This window comes from Microchirus variegatus (genome assembly GCF_963457635.1).
Source record: "Microchirus variegatus genome assembly, chromosome: 4".
NCBI lineage: Eukaryota > Metazoa > Chordata > Actinopteri > Pleuronectiformes > Soleidae > Microchirus > Microchirus variegatus.
In genome coordinates this window covers 25,605,079-25,615,862 of record NC_139805.1, presented here as the reverse complement: position 1 = coordinate 25,615,862, position 10,784 = coordinate 25,605,079, and the positions used below count along the sequence as shown (strand labels likewise).

The 10,784-nt window shown below is 40.0% G+C and overlaps 1 protein-coding gene across 1 annotated transcript in view; it reads left to right on the top strand.

Annotated features, from left to right (window-relative positions):
• The first annotated feature begins 4,552 nt into the window (after positions 1 to 4,552).
• The window catches only part of farp2 (FERM, RhoGEF and pleckstrin domain protein 2), a 40,371-nt gene continuing 34,139 nt past the window's right edge, over positions 4,553 to 10,784 (top strand). Inside the window, exons 1-2 of the mRNA XM_083888602.1 lie at positions 4,553 to 4,630; positions 5,854 to 6,122. Of these exons, the coding sequence (XP_083744728.1) occupies positions 5,922 to 6,122 (201 nt within the window). The 5' untranslated portion in view covers positions 4,553 to 4,630; positions 5,854 to 5,921. The remainder of the gene's footprint in view (positions 4,631 to 5,853; positions 6,123 to 10,784) is intronic.

The following is a 10,784-nucleotide window of genomic DNA, read 5'->3' as shown; positions in this document are numbered from 1 at the left end:
CATGATAAACAGACATATATCTAATAATAACCCACTGTGAAACCATGATATGTCAGTATATAGTGACAGCATATTCTGAACCTGATTCATATTCAGGATAAGCACATTACAATCTCAGTCACTTTACATTGTGCATATTTTAATCAGATTATAACAGTCTATGGGAGTTTTCATAACAGTGGGCATAGTGTAGATGTGAGTCATAGTCAGACTTAGACTAGAATAAATCATAACCGGATTAAAACATGATAACTATTATGATTTTAGTCACATTCTGTATGCATCGTAATGACATTATAGCATAGTTTTAACAGTAGTGGACATGTGACTCATAATCAGACTAACATGTAAATGACATAAATTATTCCATTGTTTCATGATGTAACTAAAGTTAGCCTCATAATCTCATTGAGGTACAATATTGGCATACTATTCCAGTCTACGCAGAACAGGGAGGATCGTTTTGGTTAATGTTAGCATTATAACTAACTAGCAAGCCATTGTAGTTTGATGAACACAATGCATTTCATTCACAGAAGTTCAGGATTTAAATTTCAATCTCTGAGTGGAAGTCGTCACCTCGAAACTTCAAGATGGGGTTTCTCCCACAGTCCAAAAACATGCAATATGGGGATTAGGTCAATTTGGACACTCTAATCATCACAAAAATCTGCAGCCATCTGCCTCGACCGGTTGGGGTGAAATGAAAAATGTGGGGCGGAGTCAGAAGAGAGAGACCAGGAGCAGAAATACAGCAATTGTATCAAGTTATATGTTCCGAGTCAGTGATGACATGTTTATAGAACTACAATATCATTTAAACAAGCAGCAAAATATATATTTATTTTGAAAAAAGAAATCATACCAATATCAACTTTAAAACAGTTACTACATTCAAATTCAAAATACCGAGGTCTTTTAGGTTTCGTTTTTTGATGTAACTGGCAACCCGTGCAAAATATTTTTTGTAATGCAAATATTTTGGCTGTACTGGTGTTGTTGGTGAGTTCAGTTTGTTATATGAACATTATTCCTGAGTCTCATACATACATGACATATAAAGAGGATTTTATGACCAGTTGCTTCAGATTTATTACATAATACACCTTTTATAATTATAGCATAATGATAATGACAATAATACAATTACTAATGATAATAATTATAGCCTGGAAACTGTATCTGGATCTGTTGGCCTGCAATGTGAGGACAGGTTAATGCAAGGTTAATGCATGTAATGAAGTCATATTCATACCCTGAGTGTGAGAGAGTGAATGTGTGACAGTAAGTGTGAGTGCACCACAGGAATTCCCCCAGCAGTCTCGGTCGACAGCAGCATAACTAACTTAGAGGTGATGCCTTCAGGTCGCTGGTACTAAGCATTACAGCATAAAACACATCACTTTTTTAATGATTTTATTCCTTCAGCTATCAGGCTGCTGAACTCTGAGAGTTGTCATTTTACACTTTAATCTGGCATCTTAAACCTAGAGATCTTAAACCTTATTTATCTTTTATTGATTGACTAACTGTGATGTATTTAATTTGATCACTGTTTCCATCAGTGTCAGTCTGTTGGTGCTGACTGTTGTTGAATGGTGAATCCTGGCAGAGTGTAATGCAGCTTCAAATGAATTGTCCTTTGGGAGTCAATGAAGTTGTCTGAGTCTGGAGAAAATTAGAAACTGCAATGTTCATACACATATTACAGGTCTCTTTCAATTGTATTCATGTTCAATACATTTTTTTATCTAATTACTGGTATTTTGTGTGTAACTTTCACGCTTTCCAGAGCTTTTGTGTATATTTTCTACAGCTTAGAATCTAATATGGCAGATTAATATTTCCTTATGTTATATATGCATTATTTTACATTTGCCGTACTACAAAAAAATAAACAGCCATGTATGAAGATACACAGAAAAGGATTACAGTGTGGTGCATGCTTTTATTCTGAAGTCAACAATAGGGGGCGCCCCATCACAGTAATAGAAGTTATTCCTTTTCTTCTCACATCAGCTCAGTTTGACTCAACAATAAACTAGAATACAATTACATTGACAGGTTATAGACTCTAAACAAGCACCAATGTCTCATTTATGAATAGATGTATGTGTTGCTTAATTTATATTATTTAGAAGTTACAGTGAATTTAAGGGTTAGGGTTATTGTCTATAAATCAACCTTAACCCTCATAGTAAGTTTATTTGTTCTTTATGAGTCACATGAAAAAAATAATCCTTTAACCTGATCCAAATATCAAACTTTGTTAAACCATATCCACCTCACACACCTACATTGATCTAAGGCAGGGGTCACCAACGTGGTGCCCGCGGGCACCTGGTAGCCCGCAGGCAGCCAATACGGTGCCCGCGGGCTCACTTCACTTCACCTCACTTGCATGTATCCGTATGATCTGTCAGTAAAATATCTTTGATATTGTTTATAAAAACTGATAATAGTTAGGAGTAAGCACTGGAAGGAATGTGTATGCAGTTGAATGCATAATATTAATCATTTAAATGGTAAACAAACAAAAAAATATTATATGGTAGCCCTCCATATTATTTTTTACCCTTAAGGTAGCTCTCTGTCTCAAAAAGGTTGGTGACCCCTGATCTAAGGTGTCAAGTGTGTTATGTTGTGTTGTATGTGTTATGTGACACAAACTTATCACTTGAGGCAGCAGATAAAAGATAAAGATAAAAATACACAGATTTTTTTCCCTGATCTTTTTCATCAAGAACAAACAGGTTCAGGTTCCAGTTGGAAATGGCTGTCAAATTGCGAGAAATATACTTAAGATATCATAGCTATATAGCAAATGGTTGACATAATATATATATGGGTGCATTACATTGTTCACTACATATCTACAAAAAAAACCTAAATTAAATGTACATGTTTTCCCTTAAGTTCCCCTCTTCCAAGATTAAACCAAAAATAAAGGGGTCACCACAGTGAATCATCTGCCTCCATCTTGTCCTAATGTGTGTTTATGTGAATAAAAGAAAGTGTACACATTAAAGATCTAAATACAAATACAGATTTTAGCCATTTCCTTGTTAAATGTTGGAGATTAAGGCGTGTTTAAAGGATGTTTAAGTCTTTTAAACTGATCTATAGTAGGCATTGTTCGGTTTGATTCTTGTGTCAGACCTCGCAAGTAAAGTCAAGTTGAGCCGACTAGTGCTAGAATATATATATAATAATGCTGGGCACTAGGTCAACCCATGTTAACGCATGACGCGTTTCCGTGACCTCATGTTTACGTGCCGCGACACCAGAGGCCATGCACCGTTTACCAGTTAGCTCCGTTAGCTGCATTAGCTCCTTTAGCGGCGGTTAGCACGCCGACAGTCGAACTGGAGTGGCGCTACAAATAACCAGCGTACCTGTGTACTGCGTATGTGTGCCTCTGTTTTTAAAGTTTAGCGTTACTTTAGAGACTAATTTTAACAATCCGGAATCACGTAAACATGACGTCACACGCGTCGCGTCTTTTTCCGGTCAGTCGTCATGCGTTAAAGGTACAATGTGTAGTATTTATGGGTTTATATAACCCAAAATCCACTTTTTTATACATATTATGTGCTCCTGCATTGTCTAGTCGCTGTATAATAGTTTTTGTTTCATTTTTGTAGTGTTTCAAAAAGTCATGTAAAATAACATGGTCGCGGTCCGCGGTTGCATAGCCACTGTTAGCAGCGAGACGCCATGTTTCTACTGGAGCCTGTAAGGACAAACGCGAGAGAACAAAACAAGCGTCTCTTTAATTGTAGCGTAAGTCCCGCCTCCACTCTCTCCGCTTCGTCTCCTACAACCGTGGTAGCTCGCCCTCTCCCTCGCCTCACGAACCTCATCTGCTGACACGGAGAAAGACAACGAGGACGACATTTGACCAGCTGCGGATACCGTAGCGCTCAGGGAAGGGAGGGGGTGAGCAGAGCAGCAGGTCTTTGTTGTAAATTTCAGCCTCTCCTCTAGATGGCACTATAAACTACTTATTTCCCCTTTAACATGTGTTAACGTTGACGCCTTTAACCCCCACTATCGCTTTAACACGCCCAGCACTAATATATAATATTTATAATATCGTGCCGTATAATGGTAAAATTACAAAATTAGTCTAAAGTGTGCGTTTCACGGTTTGAAGTTGAAGATTAGTACAAAAACGATGAGTTATGACATCCATTTTGGAATGTGAAGACAACCAAAGTTCTGGGAAAAGGGAGGAGTCCTCAGTGTGTTACCATGTGTTCAAATGTAATGTTTAAAATTTCTTTAAAACTGTTGTTTTGCTGTTAAGTGATGTCATCAGCTGTTTTCTTTTAAGGGGGGGGGGGGGCTCCTCTCAGCTTGGGGCCCCAGGCCATTTACCTTCCCTGGCTGTAACACCGCCCCTGTTTAAAGTGAGGGAGGTGAACGTTCCCCCTCAGCCCTTCAATCCTCGCACTCCGCTGGACCAATAGGAGGCCGCAGCGGACGCGCAGCAGCCAATCACAGACGCGTGTCTTGCTCACTCCTGTTGACGAAGACGGACGACGAGGCGACCATGGAGTGGAGCCGTGTCCTGCTCTCTGTGACTGCTGCTGCAAACTTTTAATTTCCACATTCACGGGAGAAAACGGTGAGTTTTAGCGACTCCTTTCACATAAACACTGCCACTTTTTTGTTTTTCAGTCGCGGAAAGAGTTTTACTCTGAGAGAAAATGCGCTTTATTGAAGGGCTTTTAACACTTTCGTGTACGCTTGTCGTTTTTTTTTTTTTTTAAAAAGGGAAAAATAAACCTCGGCTCAAACATTTTGGGAGTTTAGTTCATTTCAAGTCGCTCACTTTGGTTCAGTTTGGCCGGTTTTTGTGGTTTAAGTCGTGTCCTCTGACTCCGTTTAGGCCGCACATGCAACGTGTAAACGTTATATTGTTACGCAGGTAGTTTTACTTACGTCGCACTTAAGTCTCTGAACAGTTGTATAATTGTTGAATGCAGCACGTAGTTTCACTAAATATCGATTATTCCTCTTGAGATTGGTCGGTGTTCTGATTCTGTATGAGCGAGAATGGCTGTGGCTAAAGTTCTGAGTGAAGTTACTCTGCAAACTAAAGTTTCACTGACATCACTCCATTCAATAAAATCCACGTTACTTTATTGGCATGAACTAAAAGCACGTTTTTCACTGTTACACTGTGCCCATTAATCATTATTTTACGTATAGTACATGTTGTAAATGTGTCCTATAATCCTGGGCATAATCATTTTATTTATATGAAAGTTTTCAAGCTTCCTAGGTGAAAAGAGTATTAAATGTAAGATTAATTAAATCTTAGAAAGAAAGAAAATATGTCCAAATCAACAATCACATACCGCAATTATGTGTAAGTATATGAGACATAATAGTGAAAAATGATAACAAATGTCACCATGAAAGTGAATTCTCAAATTTTAAAATAAATGGAAATGAATATGATGTAAAACTCGGTTCCATATCTGTATTGGTTTAGTCCAATACTGGTTAAAATCACAGAATTGGATAGCAGGGGTAATGGATATGACCCAAAAATCCTTAATATCACATTTTTCACTCAAATACTAAAAATCGTAATAAAAACTAATAATTTCAGTGTCTTTCAATCTGGATATCAGAATCAGAATACTTTTATTGGATATGAATTTATATCATATCCAATAAGTAAAAACTGTATGGAGCCATCCTTTGTAGAAAATAAGAAAGTAAGGTGGCTTTTAAATACTTATAAATAATAAATGAAACCTTATTTAAATTTCTTAAATTCACTACTGTGGTGTTTCCCTGCAGCTCTGCTGACTGTTTTTGTCCTCTCTGTTTTTACAGGAGCGAGGTGTTGGCGTTTGTGCTGGAGGAGGTGGTGGTGGAGGAAGGCAGCTGCCTCTGAAGCTGCAATGGGGGAGATAGAAGGTTCATACCGGGCCCTGCAGACTCCCGGCACCAGGCTGGGAGCCCAGTTCAATGCTGGTATCAGCACTCTGGAGCCGGGCCAGAGCCTCGGCGGCAACATGGTCAGCGGAAACAGGAGCCACGGGCGAGGGCTGCAGATTCGAGTGCAGGGCTTGGACGACTCCCAGGAGTTCTTCGACATAGATGTAAGTGTTTCCTACGTCTTTCCTATGCTGCTGATGAGGCTGAGGTTGTGCTCGCAGCAGCAGACGTTATCTTTCTCAGTCCTGTTAGCGTGTGGTCGGTGACAGCTGCCGCAAGCTGCTTTGGTGCTAAAATCCTTTCCTCCTTAAGTCCTCTTACTCGGCCAACTCGCTATAACTCACCAGGATGCTGGTTTTTGTATGTTTGTTTGTTTCCTCTTGGCTGTGATTTCTGCTCTAGACTTTAAAGTATAGTGGGAGCTTTATTTTGGTTTCTTTTTGCTGTTTCTAAGGGTGACCAACACCAGACCAGCCAGGCCTGAATGTGTTCACATCATTTACACTCAAACTCACCGGAGTTGGTGCGAAAGTCTGTGTCCCTGTGCTTTGTCTTCAGCTGAGGATGCAAACTTAAATTGGGCCTTCATGTGGAATTTTAAAGCTTTGGCTGTGTAATGTGGTTCTGAGGGGGGTTAGTTTGTTATTTTAAGTAATTGTCTCCAACAGGTTGAATGATTGTGGGTTGAAAAGAAAAGCAATGTCAATATAAATTTTGTCGAGCTAAAAGGTTATTTTCTTTAATTATTGATTAAAAAAAAGAAGACACTTTATTATTGAATGTTGACCCTGTGGGAGTCACTGAAAAATGGCAGAGAAAGAGCAGCCAAAAATTCCCACTTCCACTTCAGACAATGACTTCCTGTGTTTTGGGGTCACAGCTCTGATAAGAGGGCTTACAGTTGTGGTCAAAAATCCCATTTAATCCCAGGTTTAAACAGGTTTTTGATCAGTGGGAATAGTGTGTTACGTCGGCATTTACTTAAATTCAAATTTTACCAATGCATGCAGGTTTCTATAAGCTTTCACTGGCGTTGATGAGGACACTAAGACCTGGGTGAACAAACATGCTTCTTTCTTCTGTGCCTGCTTCATTTTTGGCAGCAATGCAAGTTTCAGTGTAATTTCCAGGGCAACACAAAGACATTCGTCTTCTCGCTGTAAAGCTGCTGTTGCATTAGCCGTCGTCTTTAGCAGACTTTGAATTTTTACAACTTGAAACTTATGCTGCACTCCATTTATGTTGGAACTCGGAAATCGCAAGTGGGTGTGAGGTCACTCCAAAGTTCACTGAGGTACAGTTGAGAAGTTGGAAATGCAATTGTCTCCCAGGCTAGCCATTGTTAGCAATACCAGCTGATAACAACACTGTACAAACAGTGTAAACTGTAAAGCGTTTTTCCATTATACGCCGTATGACTGTGGAGATTTTCGAGTTCTGATTGCAACTGGAACGAGGCGATAAACTCTTTGACTTGCAGTTGAGTTTGAATGAGAGGTGGACGTTTAAAATACACAATAGTTTCCTGCACATTCATGAAGATATGTGTCACAAACAGGCGTTTTTAGTTGTATATTGGTGTGAAAAAAAGCACAAAATAGTACTTTTTTCTTCTTCTCTTCATTGCGTTTACTCTGTAAAGAAGTAAGAGTTGGCAGCTGGTTGGATCAAAACTTCTGCGTGATCCATGTCTTTTAGATCCACGTTTACTTGAAGAGTTGCTGCCGGAGCCATTGAGAAGGCAAATAGGAAGCAATAAGGAAGGAACTATCAGAGAGAGTTTCCTTCCCTTCTGTGGGGGGGAATGTAAATCAAAGTGCAGGCTCCACAATGAACAAACAACCATGCGCTCTCTGACTGAGTCACTGAGCATTCTTTTTTTTTTTAATCTGCAGCGTCATATAAGCAGAACCTGGCAGCCACTCATTGTTAGCATGTGTCCCTAAATCCTGGTGTAGACACAACAGCCACTGCTAAGACAGACGTTTCATAATCTTACGCACCATATGTTGCCTCAAAGTCTCAATCTAATGGACTGTGACAGACACCAGGTTTAATTTGTGTGGAAGCAGGTCTGTGCACTGACGGGTGGAGAGGAGATGGCTCTGTTTTGTCAGGTTTAAGATGATGATGTTAAGAGTTCAGTCAGTTGTGGACACTGCGTTGATGAGAGGACGTGTTCAACAGAAATACTTGGCTGCATTAAAAGAGGAACGACAGCGATGCTGTTGTTGAGTAGACTGCAGTTTGACAGGGAGAGTTCTCGTCTGAGAGGCTCCCGACGTTTTTGCTGCTCATTCACTCTGAGAAGTCAAAGCCTGGCTTGGAAATTAATGTTTGTCTGTGTCTGTAATTGTTCTCAAGTCAAAATTACATCTTTTAAACAACACAATTAAGAAAATGTCAAGGCTGCAGTTTAGGATAGTTGTTATCCAGCACATCTGACATGGGGTTGATGCTTAACTGTCAAAGGTTTTACAGATTTCACAGCGTCTTATCTGAATCTGTTTATATAGATGATTATTGCCATAAATTCCAGGTCATTCAAGATTGATATCTCCTATTAAGCTTCTTCAAGGCTGCAACAAACAGTTATTTTCACAAGCGATTCATCTGTCGATGATTTTCTTAATGAATCGACGAGTTGTTTGTGTTTCCCAAACCGGGAAATGATTCAGTTTGAATTATTTATTGGTTACAGAAACCTGAAAATATTCACATTTAAGAAGCTGAACAATCAAACCAATTAATTGGTTAGCAAAATATTTGACGATTTAATGATCAATTTATAATCTTTCATCTGAGTTTAAACACATTTTAAATTGAAATGCACAGACATTATAAGGATATATTTTGACTTTATCAGTAGATTTTTGGGAAATGTTAAATTATTGTCTTGCAATTCATATTTTTTTTGTTCTCATTGTTGTAGAGTGCAGAGCAATCAACATTTATGCTCTCTAATGTGGAATGCACCAGCATTATTTGACACATTATTACACAGCTGTTGATGGCAAACAAAAAATACTGATTTAAAAGTGATTTACAATGATGATACAAATGATCAAAGTGCTTCTGCCAAAGGAAATTGTTGTAATAAGATTCTGCACGGTAGGACCTGCAACCATTGCAACTTACTCTATATCCTGCTTTCTGCGGCTGCTCTGTCTTCCTGTCTTCTTTATGGTTTCCTACCAGAAACTACATGGTTATATTCTGTCAGATTTCCTTTGGTGGATGAATAAGTGCTTTGACATTTAATCAGATCAGCTTTCCTTACTGTGGTCAGAATAACAAACCATAGATCAAATCTGTGTGATGATAAATAATAATCCTGCAAATCAAATCACTATATCTGTCACATATCTGTAACCTTAATTTCCCCAATTTGTTCTGTGCACAAAATGCGTCTATACGTCTGCCACACGTTATTCTACTTTAATTTCCACTCCCAACATTCATCATCCTGCGTCTGTTTGACCTCTGAATGAATGAACGTTCCCCCCACATTTAAAAGTTCAGTTTTCCCCTCATACGCGCTGCACACAAAAATAGACTCAAAATTGCAGCATTGAATGCTTGAAATGGTTGCGGCCATCGAGCGACTGCCTCCTCCCATTGTGGCGTTTTCGGTTGCACAGCTGCCCAAATACACTCTCCTACATCTGTGCACAGTTCTCATCACCTGCTATTTCCCCACCACCCACTTCACTGCACGTTTTGGTCGTGAAACATCAACGCTCTGGCTGTTAAAGGTGTTTTTAAAAATTGCTTTTGAAAAGTGTTTCCCAGACCCTGTTGCCGTGATCTATAACAGATGCTGTGCTTTGATGTGCTGGCCTGTATCTGCTGCAGGTACTCTGCATGGTCATCAGCAGCAGCAGCAGCAGACATTTGCCTGCATGGCTCTGATCCACAGGCTCCGCCCACTGCCAGCACAGGAGAAAGCTCAGCCTTGTGGTTTCTGGACAGGGAGGCTGGGCTGAGGACAGCAGGGGAAACACAGGCTCCTTTTATCCAGAAACAGCCTGCCCCCTTCACTGGCCGTAACTCTGAGCTTGAAACTTGCAAAAAAAAAAAAAAGTCTGAGGGTGGGATGTGGAACCTTAGCTGTGTGAAAATGCAGGACAGTCAGCGCCGGGGTTCTCTCTCTGTGTGTGTGTGTTGGTGTGAGGGAGGGAATCTGGGCCAGCTTCACTTTAGTGTTAGCAAACAAGCACATAAATAGCAGGGTTGACAACCAACTTGGGGGGGGGGGGGGGGGTGTTAAAGTAGCAGTTCAGAGGGAGCAGTCATGGCGGTGCAAAGTTTGAGCTGGGGTGTGTGTGTGTGTGTGTGGGGGGAAGGGAGAGAGGGTCGCACACACTCAGGAGTGAAGCCCTGGTCAAAGTTTGGTCGAGGAATTTCAACCAGTGGCCTCCTGCAGAAGTCACACTCTGCTTTGTTGGGACCAGATTTATGAAACTAACTGCTGGTTCTCAGCTTCCACTTGGATGTTAATAGTCGTTTTTAATACTGAACTGATCACACAATGCTGATCAAGGCCTTATTCACACAAAGGACTTTTCTCAGAAGTTTTCTCTGGGTTTTCTCTAAATTGACTCTATTGAATCTGCATATCAGGCCTGTATGGGGCACTGTAACGCAGAAATCCACCAAACAGAAGAAGACATGGAACTCTTGTGTTGTCAGTCGTTGCAAGAGCTACAGAGGGGCTATGGTCCATAATTGTTCCAAAGTTGCTTATTGGCTGCACTCACAAAAACTCAAGGATGGTGCTTTGAGATTTTTGGTAAATCTGGATCTCGTTTTTTAAGGATAGCCTT